The 16,708-nt window shown below is 55.5% G+C and overlaps 8 protein-coding genes across 8 annotated transcripts; 5 read left to right on the forward strand and 3 right to left on the reverse strand.

The window, feature by feature from the left end:
- Window positions 1–32: 32 nt before the first annotated feature.
- Window positions 33–802, reverse strand: PG997_008819 (uncharacterized protein; the record flags this gene model as incomplete). The annotated part of the gene is made up of 2 exons (XM_066813134.1): window positions 33–487; window positions 550–802. 2 exons carry the CDS (start codon window positions 800–802, stop codon window positions 33–35), a joined length of 708 nt encoding a protein of 235 aa, XP_066668476.1.
- A 3,110-nt stretch (window positions 803–3,912) lies between these two features.
- Window positions 3,913–5,033, forward strand: PG997_008820 (uncharacterized protein; the record flags this gene model as incomplete). Its single annotated transcript, XM_066813135.1, has 3 exons — window positions 3,913–4,295; window positions 4,365–4,787; window positions 4,961–5,033. The coding sequence occupies 3 exons, from the start codon at window positions 3,913–3,915 to the stop codon at window positions 5,031–5,033; spliced, it is 879 nt and encodes a 292-aa protein (XP_066668477.1).
- A 1,030-nt stretch (window positions 5,034–6,063) lies between these two features.
- PG997_008821 (Ribonuclease P protein subunit p29) lies at window positions 6,064–6,780 on the reverse strand (the record flags this gene model as incomplete). Its single annotated transcript, XM_066813136.1, has 1 exon — window positions 6,064–6,780. One exon carries the CDS (start codon window positions 6,778–6,780, stop codon window positions 6,064–6,066), a length of 717 nt encoding a protein of 238 aa, XP_066668478.1.
- An 890-nt stretch (window positions 6,781–7,670) lies between these two features.
- Window positions 7,671–10,244, forward strand: PG997_008822 (dihydroxyacetone phosphate acyltransferase; the record flags this gene model as incomplete). The annotated part of the gene is made up of 3 exons (XM_066813137.1): window positions 7,671–8,208; window positions 8,282–9,759; window positions 9,819–10,244. 3 exons carry the CDS (start codon window positions 7,671–7,673, stop codon window positions 10,242–10,244), a joined length of 2,442 nt encoding a protein of 813 aa, XP_066668479.1.
- A 694-nt stretch (window positions 10,245–10,938) lies between these two features.
- On the forward strand, window positions 10,939–12,465 carry PG997_008823 (HET-domain-containing protein; the record flags this gene model as incomplete). Its single annotated transcript, XM_066813138.1, has 1 exon — window positions 10,939–12,465. One exon carries the CDS (start codon window positions 10,939–10,941, stop codon window positions 12,463–12,465), a length of 1,527 nt encoding a protein of 508 aa, XP_066668480.1.
- A 27-nt stretch (window positions 12,466–12,492) lies between these two features.
- PG997_008824 (uncharacterized protein) lies at window positions 12,493–13,888 on the forward strand (the record flags this gene model as incomplete). Its single annotated transcript, XM_066813139.1, has 4 exons — window positions 12,493–12,984; window positions 13,191–13,285; window positions 13,381–13,521; window positions 13,576–13,888. The coding sequence occupies 4 exons, from the start codon at window positions 12,493–12,495 to the stop codon at window positions 13,886–13,888; spliced, it is 1,041 nt and encodes a 346-aa protein (XP_066668481.1).
- Window positions 13,889–14,203: 315 nt separating this feature from the next.
- Window positions 14,204–15,200, reverse strand: PG997_008825 (uncharacterized protein; the record flags this gene model as incomplete). The annotated part of the gene is made up of 3 exons (XM_066813140.1): window positions 14,204–14,308; window positions 14,371–14,994; window positions 15,123–15,200. 3 exons carry the CDS (start codon window positions 15,198–15,200, stop codon window positions 14,204–14,206), a joined length of 807 nt encoding a protein of 268 aa, XP_066668482.1.
- Window positions 15,201–15,625: 425 nt separating this feature from the next.
- Window positions 15,626–16,674, forward strand: PG997_008826 (uncharacterized protein; the record flags this gene model as incomplete). The annotated part of the gene is made up of 3 exons (XM_066813141.1): window positions 15,626–15,642; window positions 15,730–15,952; window positions 16,012–16,674. 3 exons carry the CDS (start codon window positions 15,626–15,628, stop codon window positions 16,672–16,674), a joined length of 903 nt encoding a protein of 300 aa, XP_066668483.1.
- Between the last annotated feature and the right edge of the window lie 34 nt (window positions 16,675–16,708).

Raw genomic sequence — 16,708 nt, forward strand, 5'->3', positions numbered from 1 at the left:
TTGTGCTCGCTCATTACGCCATACACCATAATTCAAGGCCCGTACTCGGACCAGTTGATGGACGCCACATCCGCGTAGCAGTTGACCGTGTTGGCGAACTCGTGGCTCGAGTAGCTGCCCGCGGGCACGTCGTTGAGCTCGGCGCACTGTGGCACCAGCGTGATAGCGACACAGTTGTCCGGCACGCGCTGCTGCGCGTCGGTGTCGTACACGGCGCGCACCGTGATGAAGTTGGTCCCGTAGTACGGCACCGTCTGGTTGCAGGCCACGTACGTGCTCGGCGACTGCGGGGTCCGCAGGATCGGGTAGTGCTCCGGGAACTGCGCGAGCTGGATCCCGGCTTGGCCCGACCCGGCGTTGATGCTGATGCCGTGCAGCACGCCCCCGGCGTCGGTCGCGTCGTCGACGGCGATGCCCCAGGGGAAGAGCGGGGTGCCGCCGTCGCTGAGGGTGTGGGCTTGGTTGTAGCGGGTTTCTTCCGCGGTGCCTGCGTCACAAGGGTTAGATACACGATTTCTAGTGTCTCATTTTTGGGTCACAGTGACTTACCGTTCTGGTAGAAGAGTCGCCCGCTGCTAGCGGTGAGGGCAGCATCGCCCAACCCCGCGCCCACGTGGAGGCCAGAGAGCTGCCAGCTCTTGATGGAAGGGTTGAAGTCTTTGGACGGGTCGGTCAAGTTGGCGACCAGGTTGAAGCCCTTGGATTGCTGGGTTGGCGGGTAGTGAGGAACCACCTGGCGGCTTTCGAGAGGGGCGGCGGCGGCGAGGCCGAGGGCGCCTAGAGAAAGAACTGTGCCGAGCATGGTGAACTGGAACGATCGGAATATGTGATTGATATGAATTGGATCGTTGAGGGCAGAGTATCCGGTATATATATGCAATGGAACTATGATGCGATGGCGAATCTAGACGTCCCAACTAGCAAAGGGGAAGACGCCGAGCTTATATAGGCCAGAGGCTAATATCTAAGCTACAGCGCCGAATGATGTGTGGTTCGTGTTCTAGTACGCAGATCTGCACTGCCGATTGTTTCTCACTAAGCCGCCCTGGGACAGCGCGTTCCTTGTTGGCGGCAAGATGTGCAAGTTCGACTGAATACGAGGCGCTTGTCAGCAAGTCGCAGATTTTAGAGCTACCGCCCGTGCTCGTGCATACCATTTATGAATGACGTGGTTCGATAGGGCAGCGCAAAAGCTCCGGTCCTCGTATCCCATCTTTGTCATCTTTTGGGCCAGATCCTTTCGCAACATCAGTCCTAATCGCACGGAGATTATTAAGTCCTAGAGCAGCATCATAAGCTAATGCGATATGCAACTGTGTGGCCATAACATATTTCTCACTTGTTCTATCCGAGCTGGTTGGGTTTGGAGCTAGTCGAGTTTTTGAAATCCCGTAAGCAGAGCGAAGCTGGATGTCTGAGCCGAAGCGCATATGCAACGACACTAGCATGAACCAATGTTTATACCAGACGTAACGTAGCACCGCATGTGTACTTGTGATCCACTCTTCTATTAATATCCCATATATAAAGCATCAGTGCCTAGTCGAGAGTATAGTCGACCATATAGAGTCACTTGCTTCTGCTGGCCTGCGCTGGTATGAGTCGAAAAGCAAAAGAACAAGAGGGAAAAAGAAAAAGAAAAAGGCAATACCCTCTTTGGAGGAGCCTACATACGGTCCATAGTGAGCTTAGGAACGTTGCCCCTTCAATCTTGTCATCGCATGCGGCATCATGCCGGTTATGTTAAATACATACTCTTGCTTTCCGGTATCCCGTAGCTAGGATGCTTTTCTTAGGTATGTCAATGAACGGGGCTTTTTCGACATAACACCGCGCCTATTGCGCTCTTCTGCTTCTCCAGGAGGACCATCTCAGCAATGACTGGCATTCTCAGAGGTTGTGCCGCCTTCGCTCTATCGGATGTCTCGTCCTTGTACTAACACCTTCAGGCTCTGTTCAAATTGGATCATGTACTGTCTTTCTTAATGAGTAGTCCTTCTAGCCGCTCTCTTCTAAACCTTTCTGTTTGTGCTCATGATTCAACTACTCACGACAGCCGATGGCATGTTTGGGTATGCTGCCTTTGGGATGACCCTCTCTTATCTAAATGCCTCAAGGGGAATGAAAGCACTTCTGATGTTACGAGCTGGCTGTATTTCCTCCTGAAACATCCCGTATATTACCAGAAGTGTCGTGTAAACACCGAGAATCGACGGTTGTTGGGTGCGGCGTTCGTATTTGTATCGGGGATTACAGCTCGGCTTCAGTATGAAAAATACAGGCACAAGACGCCCCAGACACAGGCAGATTATATACGACACCCATAAATGCGGAGGTGGCTTTCATCTGCACGCATCCTTGATCAGTCTACCTCAGACCAGTATAGCTCAATACTTCGGTTTGGTACAATTTATACGATCGAACCCGTCATACAAGCCATGGGTGACTTCCTCAATAGTTCGACATCACACACTCTGCTGTGATCTACCCAACTCGGGGGTCATGCTCTCGCTGATGAGCAGGACAGGCAGATGACCAGTCAGCTCCGTTCTATATTGGAAAACGAAGAAAAAGCCAAAATGCCACCGATAGGGAGAGTGAGGGGGAAAAAAGAATCGACCCCAGCCGGATTCGAACTGACGTACTTCCAGCGTACATTGCTTTATTGTGCCAGACGCATTGCCAGTATGATATGAGGCCCTCAGGGGGAAGTACTGGTTTGGTAGAGATCATGTGAATTGATTAGGCTTATATACTTCAGGTATGTTAAATATAAGATGGAAAGAGACAAAAGTCGATTGATCCTCTGCTTGTGCCCGCCCTAGACGGTCGCTGCCTCGTGTTACTCGGAGGCGAAACAGGAGGTGCTCGCCATTCTGAGCCAAACGGTCAGCGACTCCTATTGCTTGAAGGTAATGCATCGATAGGTACAGAACTTGAGGCCGCATCCGCGGCTATGAGGACCGCACGACAGTACATCTTATTGACAGTCCTACTATGTTTCAAACCAAGTTCAGAAGGAGTGATCGGCAGACGTAAAAGATCATAGGATTGGGCATTCCTAGAAATATAGGTAAATTGATATATCCACCACATTTGGCGCTTCCTTCCTTATCAAGGGTCTTCTCTGAGGGAGGTCGTATGTTCCGAGCAAGCCGGGTAAGACGGCCCACCTCGAGGGCCAATACCCTTGTCATCTTCGTGATATGTGGATTAGGTAGTCTCCGCCTGGCAGCTAAAAAGCACCATCCTTCAACCACCCACCTGCATTGTACAGAGATCGTTCGAATGACTTCGACTCGAGCGAAAGATTTACTCTCCGTTAAGGTCAATAATACTAACCTCTACACATTCTCAAGACGGCGGAATATGGTCTCTACGGGCTACTGTGATGGATCTCAGCCAAGCAGCAGGCCCCTAATTGCCCACCCCGGCGCTTCTTGTCGAAAATAGACCGACCAGCCCAGGCAGCAGCGGAGCCGTTCCGCCGGGATGGGAATCCAATTGAACGGCGTAAATGTGAGCCTCTGAGCCTCTGAGCCTATGATCCAAGATTGCTTGTCGGTTGGTAGACCAATTTCGGACCACCTACTGTGCCGCAACACCTGACCACCATGCAAAGCCTAGGGGCGGCGGCTGAACGAACCGCCTCGCGTGTGGGCGCCAGTAGTCTCGATTCCCAAAACATCTTCGCTCGAATGTATATGCAAATATGATCGTCACCCCAAAATACCTTTTCACCTACCGGAGCGCTTCGCGTGTGGCTTATCTGCAGTTTTGATTGCCAGGGCATTGGAACTGTCCATCAACAGGAAGTCAGACGAAGAAGGGTGGAGCCGGGCCCCCGGAAACCGAATTCCCGCCCAACAGCACCCAGCCGCGGCTCGCCGCTCGCCGCCGACGACGATCACGATGGCTTACACCATGTCCGTAGGCACGGCGACGCCGCCGCCGCCGCAGTTTACGCCGGCGCCCTCGTGCCGGGAGTCCTTCGCGCACCTGTACAGGGTGACGAGCTTCGCGCAGGAGTCGCCCACGGGCGCGCACCTGCCGGCCTGCACGACCGCGTCGGAGGAGTACCTCTGGACGTGCGCGTACTACAACCTGGGGTACCACTGGCGGAACGGGGGCGAGAGCTGTGTGCCTCGCATGGCGACGACGAGGGTGGACGAGGTGCCGCCGAGCTACTCGGGCTGCCCGGTGGGATACACGACGGCGTGCGCGGGGACAAATGCGCAGAGAAACAAGGACCCGTACTGGCCCAGTACGATAGTCGAGGCCGTGTGCTGCCCTACGTAAGGAACCTCCATTCATCCTATCCCCGAAAGAATCAAAAGCGGAATACTGACATATAGTTCACCTAGACATTCGGTCTATTCCTTCACCTGTGACAGCCCGGAAAAAACCTCCACAGTCACAGATTTCCCATGGTACGAGTACACCTACGGCAGCATCGGCTGCGCCGCCGCCGTCCCGCCCGCCATGACGACCGCCGTCGACGTCCTGCAAGTTGAGACGGTGGCCGTGGGGACCTGGCTGTCGTGGTGGACCGAGACGAACAAGGTGTCGACGTTCACGGGGGCCGACTACCAGTACGACTACGACTCGTTGACCACGACGTCGACGGCGACGCTCACGCCGGGCATCGACCGCGTGAGCGCCCAGGCTGTGCACAACCACTACACCGTCTGGGGCCACTCGACCTGCTACGGCCGCAGCGGGTGCGCGACGCCCGCGCCGATGTGGGACGGGAGCTACTACGACCAGCCAGCGGACCCCCGTGGGCCGTCAAGGGGGCCAGCGCGGGTGGTAACGCAACGGCGACGGGCGTCGCGGCCGTCGTGCTGTTGTTACTCATCTCCCTCGCCTTCTCGTTCTCCATCATCGGGTTCTTGAGGAAAGGGAAACAAATGCACGAGCGGCGCGAGCGGATACGCCAGGAGACCTTTGCGGAGACAAGGCGGCAGGAGGCGGAGGCGAGGCGGCGGGATTTGCTGTATACCGACCAGTCGCCCGAGTCCGGATCGACGTAAAGGGGGCGAGGCGTCCTTTTTATGTGTATATACCTCAACTGCCTTCAAACCTTTGCTACTGTTGCCTCACGACCTATATAATGTGTCAGAGAAGAGAATTCACGATGGTTGTGGAAGGAATGAACTAGGTCTTGTCTTCGTTCTGCAGTTTTGTAGGTTTTGTATTGATTTTTAGATACCAGGACGCAAGACCTCGTTGGTCGTAGACGTCGTGTCAATCAAGGTACCACAAAGACGGTATAGGCTCGTGTTCATTATCATTGAACACATAAACTTGTGCAATCCGAATGTGCGGTCATTTACAAGATGTCTCAAGTATGTCAGCGCGATACGGCAAAGACCACAGAAGGCTGGATACCATACACTGATGGGCATACACATACAGCCGCATGAGAAGCGGACACTGGGACTGATCGCCTGTGTATCGTGTAGGTTACTGCCCCAGCGAGGGCAGATGGCGCGCAGGATCGCCGTCTTGAGATCCTTCACCCCTCTCGCCACTGTTCAGAACCTCTGATATGTTGATGGGCATTTCTTAACGGCCTTCTTGAGACATATGTTGCTAATTCCTGCTCTTGACATACACCATACCAGGACAATTCAGTGGTTTGCAGCTCATTGAAGATGGGGATCATGGATTCCGCCTTTCAAGGCTTATTCCGTATCGCCAGAGAGCGAACTGCCGGTCCCGCTCGTTGTTGCACGACTGCTCTGCTCGAAGATAATGTCGCTAGTGGGGGTCTTCACGGCAAGAAAAGACTTGTGATTTCCTGCTATTGATGTCATACGGTTGTATGCACCTTGTACTGCATTGCTTATTCTTCCTCGCCTGGTATTGTACTATCGGCCATGGTGTTGCTGACAGTGATCCAGATCCGGTTTCCACGAGAATTATTTTGAAGGCTGCTGGTCGCTCATGAGACTTGAGTTCCAAGCTCAACTGCAGGTCTGAATGATGGGTATGGTTGCTTAGGTTTGCCGAACAAAACCGATGCGCAGATGTATTGTGGATGCTTTGTTGAAAATCTTATCAGATCTTTTCCAAGTAATGCGCCTTGAACTTCCTGTTGGCGCGATCCGCCGACCGATACTGGAACTGGTCGCCCAGTATCTCGAAACTGAAGCCGTTGTTCGATTCGTCGTTCTTGTCGGTGGGGGTAGTCGTCGCCGTGTCGGTCGCATCCTGCACGGGGGCGGGGATATAGAGACGAAACATGGTGCCCTCCTTGGGGATGAGCTTGAGCTCGTTCTTGCGGGTGATGATCTCAAAAGCGAACTTGGAGTCCTTGATGACGATGCCCTTCAGGCCGACGCGGCTGGGGCAGCCGCTGCGCGTCACCTCGACCTCGGCACCGTGGTACTCGGCCGCGCAGAGCTTAGCGGCGCACGTAGGTCCTCCCGTGTAGAGGTGGCTTCCGAGCACCTCGCGCATGTAGCCGATCCAGAGCTTCTTCAGGGGTTCGAAGACTGCGTACCGCCGACCGTCCTTGGGGACATCGTAGAGGCCCAGCTTGCGGCGCTGCGACGCGGAGAGGGGCTTCGGCTTCTGGGACTTGCGCTTGCGGTTCTTCTCGTCTCGTGTCTTGCGGCGCGCGGCGCGGGCGTTGGCGGCGGGGGGCGGCGAGTTCGGGCGCAGGTAGAGCGGTCGGTGCTGGATCTTGTCGCTGTAGATGCGCGCTGCGCTGTCGGGGCTGTGGGCGCGAGCTAGGAGCTCTTGCGTCAATGGCTGGGGGTTTGACGAAGCCATTTTCGCTTTTCCTGACAATCCCCCATGAGTTGGGGAGTCTGTCGACGCGAAAGCAGAATGTGTTGGTGTTGATGAACCTGGGGCCGATTGACCAAATTGACTGCAGGTGCCTGGCAAAAAAAAGTTCTTGGAGCCTCAATGGATCAGGTGTGATTAACTTTGGAGCAGTGGTGGTAATGGCGGGGCAGATCTCCGATGCCACCCCAACCCAACACCCCTACAGGCCCAGAAGTTAGTGGCGTGGGGCTGACAGACAGCGATGTCCATGTCGCTCGGTGAGCTCGGTAGCTGGTTACAGTGGCGCCTGTCGGGCAGCTCTAGCTGTGTGTCTTAGGCACTTTAGGCGTCTCTCTCCTTGTCTGACGTACGATTGGCAGCGCTGTTCACATGTTTAGATAGCCTCGGCATGAAGCTGCAGGGCGCCGATCACTCATCACGAGAGTTCATCTCCAGTCCCTGCTCTTGGGGAAACAACGACCAATGACAAAGTAACGGACGACTTTCCTCTATGATTGGCACCTATTTCCTTTAGTTGCAAGAGAAAGGCTTTCCAATTCGTATTCTACTGTTTCATCACGCGTTTAATTGATCATCAGTCCTGCTGTTTCGCTTCTCAATTCTTTCAATGCTCGCCGTTCGATGCGGAGCGCCCACTGCTTCCTCGCCGTGACTTCTCCACGACACTGCGGGCAACTGTAGACAGCAACGAAGCTGAAGTCATCACCCTGCCATAATTGACAAATATCCCATTACGCCTCGCCGACTGTACCATCCGAAGAATCCTCGACCGCTTAGACGAAGGCTACAACAAGAACAGAACCCTAGAGATCCAAAGCTATAGATGACAAAGTAGGAGGCGTGGGTAGACCAACGGTATCGAAGACGCAAAAATGGCACAAGAAGACGACCCGACGCGCGACTCGGCGCCCGATCTCCAAATACTCGGCGACCAGATCACCCTACAACCGCGGAGCTATGTCGAGCCTGCGCAGCAAGAGAAGGAGGAGGCATTGATGCACCACATGGCGCGGTTCCGGTCCGAGCCCTTACAGTTCCTGCGCGAGGTATCCTTATACGTGTCGGGCACGGGATGGCGAGCCTACGACAAGGTCATTGGGCAGCCCATCTTCTACTCGGGCTTCTCGGAGCAGATGAAGAATGCCGTCGTGTCGGCCCCTTTACTGCAAGACCGCATACGACAGCTGGCCGACCTGCGATTGGAGGTCGAAGAGAAGGATGGCTGGCTCCGAAAAGACGACCCGGACTTCGAAGCCAAGAAGGCACATCGTCGTTCTGCCATACATCAAGGATTACATGAGGTCGCCGACAAGCTTACAAGCGATATGATCTGCAAGTTTGAGAGCAAGACCTTCATCAGGGGAGCATACTATTTGGTAACGCAGCTTTTGACAAGAGCGTACCATCAAGGTACGTACAGGAGTGACGACTGGCCCGTGATGATGATGACCTGGGCATAAGGCTGACACAGTATATACTTTAGGCATTCATGTCTCAAGTGAGGAAGTCTTACGGTTACGGAAAGTCGCAGAGGAGGCCGAGCGGAAAAAGCAGTCCATTATCTTCCTGCCCTCTCATAGATCCCATGTGGATTACGTCTCTATGCAGCTAATCTGCTACCGGCTGGGCCTCGCCCTACCTGTCGTAGTTGCCGGCGACAACCTCAACTTCCCCGTCGTGGGCGCCTTCTTGCAACATGCCGGAGCCATGTGGATACGACGCTCATTCGGGAACGACTCCCTCTATACGACTCTGGTACAGACCTACATAGACACACTTCTCCAAAACGGGTACAACTTCGAGTGCTTCATCGAGGGCGGGCGTTCGCGGACCGGCAAACTCCTCTCGCCCAAATTCGGCATCCTCAGCTTCATCCTCGACAGCTTACTGTCCGGCCGCGTCGAGGACGCCATCATTTGCCCTGTCAGCACGCAGTACGACAAGGTCATCGAGACGGAGGGATACGTGACGGAGCTGCTGGGCGTACCCAAGAAGAAGGAGAACCTGGCGGATTTCCTGAGTGGTGGTACTTCGGTGCTGTCCCTGAAGCTCGGCCGCGTCGACGTGCGCTTCCACGAGCCCTGGAGTCTGCGGGGCTATATCGATGACCAGCTCAAGAAGTTCGCCGCCGGCAGTGTCCCTCGCGATCTGTCGGTCAGGACGCCCGAGACAGTCCGCATCAAACAGAAATTGCTGCGGACCATGGGTTATAAAGTCCTGTCCGAGATCAACGATGTTTCGGTCGTGATGCCCACGGCCCTCATTGGCACCGTCCTGCTCACCTTGCGCGGGCGCGGCGTCGGCAAGACCGAGCTTATGCGCCGTGTTGAGTGGCTCTCGAACCGTGTCCGTGCCAAGGGCGGCCGCGTCGCCCACTTCGGTACCGCACCCCTTTCGGATGTGGTCGAGCGCGGCCTCGATGTTTTGGGGAAGGATCTTGTGGGTGTCGTTTCTGGCCTCGCGGAGCCGACCTACTACGCCGTCGACCGCTTCCAGCTATCGTTCTACCGCAACATGACCATCCACCTTTTCATCTCCGAGGCCCTTGTTAGTGCCGCCATGTACACACGCGTCAAGCGCGGCGGCGGTCCCGCGGTCCAGGATATTGGGTACGACGACCTGCGCAGCCAGGTGTTGTTCTTGTCCTCGTTGTTCCGCGGCGAGTTCATTTTCCCAGCCGACGGCCTGGCCGCCAATCTCGAGAAGACTCTCGTGGGGCTCGAGCACGACCGTATCATCCACCTGGCGCGCGACGAGGGAGGCAACATCATCACCGTGGGCTTGTCGGATGAGGAGAGGACGGCAGGCCGCGAAAACTACGATTTCTACTGCTTCCTCATCTGGCCCTTCATCGAGGCGAGCTGGTTGGCGGCTACGTCCCTGATCGGCCTCACCCCGCCGCTGAACCAGAAGGAGGATATTTGGATTGAGCTCGCGAAAGCCCAGAACAGCGCCCAGTTGGTAAGCATCTTAGCTTAGGCACTCCTTCTCCCACCCCTTTACTGATACTTCCTCTGCAGTTCGGCAAGACCCTCTACCACCAAGGCGACCTCTCCTATTTCGAGGCCGTCAACAAGGAAACGCTCAAGAACGCGTACAGCCGGTTCGAGGAGGAAGGGATCCTGTACGTGGTGAAGTCGAAGGACGCCAAGACGAACCCGGCGCGCCTGCGCATCTCGCACGACTGGATGCCGTCGCGGGACCCAGCGACGGGCGATTTAGTACCGACGGGCCGCCTCTGGGAGTTCACCGAGAAGATCGCGTCGAGCCGGCGCGAGGGCAAGAATCGTAGGGACGGGGCCACGGTCAGCACGCGCGTTTTGCACCTGTCGGATCTGTTGGGGAAGCGGCTGTTTGAGGAGGCGACGAGGGGACCGGATGGGGCCAAGAGGGGAGGCGGCGCGGTTGTCGGAGGAGGAGGCGGCGAGGGTGAAGAAGGCGGTTAGGGAGGAGAGGAGACGGAGGAGGTTGGAGGGGAGGGCGCAGTTGTAGCCCCTCGTTGGACCTACCTGTCCACAATCGGTGTCTACTTCGGGTGAGTTGGTGATGTGAGGTTTTATGTGTATATTACCCTTGTATTATGTATACGGTGTGCTATCGACGAATAAAGCTAGAATATAATTTGGGGGCTAGAGTTTGGCAATGGTGAAAAGATCTCGTATCGCTAAAAATAAACAGCGACTTGATTTTGGCATAATTGGTTCAGCCTGTCCTCTTTCTACGCCCCCACTGCCACCCAATCTACTTGATAGCCCCCAAGAGAGAGATCACCATACTTATACGAAATATCCCTCCGCAGTTTGTGCTACACATGCCACTTGTACAGGCAAACGCCGAGTCGATTAGGACTCTGGTAGGCCTAGCATGCTCTTTATAACACATCCTCTGTTCCGTCTAATAAGTATACCTCACGGCTATGGCACCATTTGATCTGCCGCGGACCATTGTAGCACAACTTCATATGCCGCTGCCTGTTGTGTTGTGTGCCCATGATGGTCACAGCCGCGCTACAGCCTGGACAGTTTATAAATATCTCGACATTGTGGTGCAAAGTTGATCCATTTTGAACACCAGATTCCCCAACTCTCATCGTCTCTAGCTAATCCTGACTCGATATGTGCTATCAGGTGGTTGAACTGTATGGCGAATGCCGTTGCCTCTATCACCAATATCCAACAGATCGCTGCGTCGCACCCGGAAGACCTGGCCATAGTGTCGAAAGACAGATCATGCTTGTTGGTTACACTTGTGCTGATCATAGCACATTCGGGGGCTTCCTATCGTCTTGGCTGGGAAGAGCTACTTGGCTACACTGATGGTTTGGATACTGGACTGAGAATGGAACGGTCAGATGAACACAGTTGGCATATCTACCACTCTCTGCCGCTAAGGCAGGACGAGTTCCGTCTACTCAAGCTATACCCGGCCCCTACCCGACAAGCGCCCATTCTCGTCGACTTGTTCAAGATCGAGTACGGCTCGCCAGAGGTACCTAGTTACGACGCCATTTCGTATCAATGGGGTGATCCCAACCATCGACGGTCCTTGACGGCTAATGGCCAAGATATATCGGTCACATGCAGCCTCTATACCGCTCTCACATATATGAGATATGAATCCCGGACTAGGATTCCTTGGATTGACGGAGTTTGCATCAACCAGGAGGATACTGCCGAGAGAGAACAACAAGTACTCAAAATGGGAGCCATCTTTTCGGGAGCTCAATGTGTTCGCATCTTTCTTGGCGAGGCAGAAGACGGCAATGACATGGCTCAGGCGATAGATCTCTTGTCAAACCTCGGTACGCTGGAGGACCGCCCACACTTTATCGAGAGGATCAAATTGGACCAGGGCAGCAGCCGGGGACTGATCAACCTGCTTCGGCGACCTTACTGGCAACGGATGTGGATGTTCCAGGAGATTGTGCTGGCGAAAAAGGCCGTTGTGCATTGCGGTCCATACAATATCTCGTGGGAGAACATGAGAGAATTGGACAAAATCTCCGGGGACCCCGAAGTATGGTTCCAGGCCCAGGTCAGCTGTGACTGGATCTTGGAACTTCGAAGGGCTCTCTTCGATCTCGCCCACTTCTTCGTCAGCGAAGCCGAGGCCCAGGATTTCAGAAACGTCCTGGAGCCTACGCGACGGCTGCAATGTACAAATCCACGAGATAAGCTCTTCGCACTGATCGGAGTATGCAATAATATCCCTATCCGCGCGGAATACTCGCGATCGGTTCGAGACATCTACACTGATTTCACGCGTCAACATCTTTTGGCGGGCTGCGACATGTCGCCCTTGCTCACGGCCGGTCTTTGGAATCCAGGAAACGGGCCTCAACTGGATCTACCTTCCTGGGTTCCCGACTATCGTGGAGCCCACGGCGTGGACATCCGGTACTTGGCTGCCAGCCACCTTGCACATTTCAATGCTTCGTTGAAAATAAAACGTAGCATTGGCTTCCCATCAAGATTCAAGTCGCCCAACCCCAACGGACGTCCAGGAGGCACAGTGGGACCTCCTCCATACATGCTGGCGACTCGTGGCGTGATAATCGATACCGTCAGGGCAGTTACGACGCTGAAGAACGTTCAAAACAGCCCACAGGGGCTCTTGAGACTGGTTGAGTCGAAAGGGCTCAGCCCTCGCTCTCCAAGCGGCGAATAAGACCATGCTCAAGTCCTGTTCCGCACCATGATATTTGACGACAAGACACTGCATACACCCGGATCGTTGACTTTGGAGTGCCACACCGGCAGCGAGCGTTACATCCGGCTGGCCATGGGATTCGCCCATTGCCTCAGTCTGGGTGACTCCCCGGACAAGTCGAGCAAAGCAAGGTTCTTGGATTCGTTCACAAGACTGAAGATTGGCAAGTGGACTCTCGCAGGAGTGAAAATCGGGAGGAGATCGCTCCGCCAGCATTATGAGCAGTTGTTGGAAAGCGACCCCGGACAGCTACAGTGGCACTACCGGGAGTTTCTGATGCGGAGCAAGGAAACCAGCGAGCAGTCAGCGTCCTCCTTTTTGTCACCAAGAACGACCGGATCGGCAAAGGCCCTCACGACTTGGATCGAGGCGACTGCGTGGCCGTCATCTACGGCTGCCGTATCCCATTGGTTTTGCGTCCCCTGGGAGCACATTTCCAGCTTGTCGGGCCTTGCTATTTCCACGGCGCCATGTTTGGTGAGATTATAGAGCGGTTGGATGCTGGGATGTCCGAGCTAAAGGAGACCGAAATTGTTCTCATCTGATGGATTGGATTTGCCGACTGGGGACGCAAGACGGGTCCTTCGTTATCCAGTACAGATGGGATTTGAACTGTCCAGTATACTAATAACTTAGCCCTCGATATCCCTACCTTGTGTCCTACTTGCTACTATAATATAGAGGCGATTATATCTGTTTCGCTTCACGAAAGCAGTAGCGGAGGCGTTTTCCCCAAAGCCGCGCTACTCACCGCGGGCGGCCTCCTCTGCGTGCGGATGTGAGATATCCGACCCCTGGGCATCCCCGGCGGCAATGTCCGCTTCATTATCAGCAAGCAACCACGCCCCGGATCCTGTGTACACGTCGGCACAGCTGGTCTGGCCGTGAACGAGGTCCAGTACCACCTACACGGCGGGCTCGAGAAGGCGCTGCACCAGTCCGGCGCTTCGCACGACTTTCGTGGCGTGGAACGCGGAAGTCCCCGGCTCCCGAGAGCTTGTTCAAGAACGGCGGGTTCGGCGAGACCTTGTCCACTACTTGCCTCTATGAATAGGACGTCTGCACCAGGGACGAGTTTGAGATCATTGTGGGCGGGTCGCGCCAGCCCTGCTTTAAGGCCAATCATCGCTTCGCCTACAACGCTTTTCATCCGCATTCCAAAGAACGGGGCACGCGGGGTAGTGCCTGCGTGTGCTCAAACCGGGCCATCTGGGAGGGCGATGCCTACGGACTGTCCCAGCGACTGCACCCGCGAGTGCAGAGGTACCTGTACCGCGAAACAGATAACACGGAGGGGATGCGGGAGCTCATCGAGCCCGTTCCCGAGCTCGGCGCTGAGATCCATAGCGTGTTCCTCCGGTGGCTGGAGAGGTCAAGTTAGACGAGGGGACTTTGGGCTGCACAATAAGGAATCACTTTGCATGCGGAGTTTGCAATGATTTTCAGGGGGCACTGTATCTCCTAGAAGTATTCAGGTGACTACCCCTTAAGTATATACGGACTTATGGATCAAGTATAACGCAGATAATCTCAGAGGTCATATGCACTTACAAATGATTTCACCTTTGCATGAGTTGATGCGTATTAGCCTGACCAGATGCGCCCAACAGTTAATCTCAATCATTGAGTTATGGTGTCTTGTGAAAAATGGTGAACTCTAGAATGATCAGGGGCAGAATACATTCTTGTATTATCTCTAGCTCTGCTTGAAGTTCATACTGTAACCTCCAGTTTTCTCGTCTTTGTCCATTTTGAAGTTGTCGGTACTCAGGCCAAAGGGTTTCAAGATACCATTTCCAAGCTACATCACATCTTGTTAGCCATATCACCGCGAAAAGCATGAGAAAAGAGGAAAACACCTACGTCTTTGAGCTTCCCCCACATCTCGGCCATCTCCTTCTCCTGCGCCGCCTTGGACTTGGGCGGCAGGACGCGCAGCTGCGTCATGACAATCTTGCGATCGGCGGGACTCAGGTTCTCCATCGTGGACAGTTTCTTGTAGTCCTCCTCGGCGCCTGACAAGTTCGCCCAACCACCTTGTTCACTACGCGCCCGCGCCCGGCGCATCAGTGCCTTGGCGCGGATCCGGGCGATGTCGTCTTTCCGTTTCCGCCTCGCCAGCTCGGCTTCACTCTCTTGATTTTCGGCGGGCGCGCTGTTCTGGGCGCCGGAGCTGACGATCTCGTCCTCGATATCGTCGTCTTCGGCTTGCTTCTTCTCGGCCTCGGCGAGTTCCTCAGCTGCTGCTACGTCCAGACGGCCGAGGCCGTCGAGGGCTTTGGTCGCGCTGGAAATGGCGTCCTTCCATTGTTCCAGCTTGAGGTGGCAGGCGGAGATGTTTGACTGCAGCACGGCGAGCTCGTAGTCGAGATAGTGGGGACAGACGGAGGCGGCCTCTTCGTATTTATTGATGGCGTTCTCGTATTTGGCCGAGGAGAAGAGGGCGTTCGCTTGAGTTTTCTTTTCGTTCGATTCGTTGAGCAGCTCCTAAGCAGAGTAAGTAGTGTGTTAGCAGTGGTCGAGATATATTCTCCCCGTGTGAGAGTTGCTGGGTAGGGTAGTTGTTTACATGCCGCTTCTTCCTCTGGCGCAAACCTCTCAGGGGGCGCTGCTACGTCATCCTCGGTGCCGGGCGCAGTGTTTTTCACTGTCTCGTCTTTACTTTGAGCTGGTGTTTGGGCGTCGGAAGACATGTCGTGTGTTATTTTATCGGATATGGCGGTAAGTAGAAGGCTTGAGCAGAAGTTTGGAAGACGACAAAAGCTATCGGAGCGTTAGCAGCACTGACGACACCCGACATTTTGGTTAACCTCAGGCGATTGGCGGCTGGCGCCCAGCGCCCAGCGCCCAGTGACCAGCAAACAGTCGACAGGGGTTTTGGAGCTACCCCTCTATCGGACGAGGCGCCGGGACGAAGGAGGGGCAGCGACTTTCAGCGCCCCGCCAATTGACTTTCTATGGTTCCTGACAGCCCACTGCGAAACATGGTATGATCGGCTACATGCAGACCTGAAAACATTGAAGCAGTCGTCTTTCTAAACCCATTTGGCACTCATATTCGCTTGCCTGCGGAACGATACTAGGCCATATCTCTCAGGTGTCTCTCAACAATCTCACAATGGCGCCTCGTACAGAGTAAGTCACAGCACATCATTCTACCCTTCCTCTAAGTACCGCAACATCACAATGACTAACAAGTGCCTCTTTCGCTGCGATTTCTAGCTTCCCTCCGGTGCGCGCCTGTCTCTTCGACATGGACGGCCTCCTGCTCGACACCGAAGACCTCTACACGCTGTGCATCAACATTGTGCTCGAGAAATACGGTCGCCCGAGCCTGCCCTGGAGCATCAAGGCGAAGCTCCAGGGCCGTCCCTTCCCGCAGTCCAGCGCCATCTTTAGCGAGTGGGCGAAACTGCCCGTCTCGGACGCCGAGTACCAAGCCGAAGTCGCCGCGCTGCAGCAGCAGCACTTCCCACGACCCAACCGCTCCCGGGCGTCGTGAAGCTGCTCGCCGACCTCGGGCGCACACGGTACTGGGACACCACCGCCGCCGCCTCGAAAGATAACGCCAGCAAAGACAAGAAGCGGGTCCACATCGCGCTCGCGACGAGCAGCCACGCCAACAACTTCCGCATCAAGACGACGCACCTGACCGACCTCTTCTCCGTCTTCCCCTCGGAACGCCGCGTCCTGGGCGACGACAAGCGCGTCGGCCCCGGGCGCGGCAAGCCCCTGCCCGACATCTACCACCTCGCGCTGTCGACGATCAACGCGAGCCTGGCGCCGGGCGAGGAGCCCATCAAGCCCGAGGAGTGCCTGGTGTTCGAGGACAGCGTCCCCGGCGTGGAGTCCGGGCGGCGCGCGGGCATGCGCGTTGTGTGGGTGCCGCACCCGATGCTGAAGAAGGAGTACGCGGGGCGCGAGCCCGAGGTGCTGGCGGGCCGCATGAACGAGGCCGCGGACGAGGGGAGCCGGAACGGGGGCAGCGCCGACGCGGAGGTGGGCGAGCTGAATGACGGCTGGGCTGAGTACCTCGAGACTCTCGTCGACTTCCCCTACGAGAGGTACGGCATGGCCATCCCGCCGCCCGAGGTCGAGTCGGAGCCCGAGATGCAGCAGGCGGCGAAAGAGCCGGTTGCCGCCGATGAGGCTTTCAAGACCTGTTAGCTTGCTAACAAAGTTAAGAACATGGCATAGAGCG

The sequence above is a fragment of the Apiospora hydei genome, assembly GCF_038363865.1.
Source record: "Apiospora hydei strain CBS 114990 chromosome Unknown utg000006l_segment0_segment0, whole genome shotgun sequence".
In the NCBI taxonomy this organism is placed as follows: domain Eukaryota; kingdom Fungi; phylum Ascomycota; class Sordariomycetes; order Amphisphaeriales; family Apiosporaceae; genus Apiospora; species Apiospora hydei.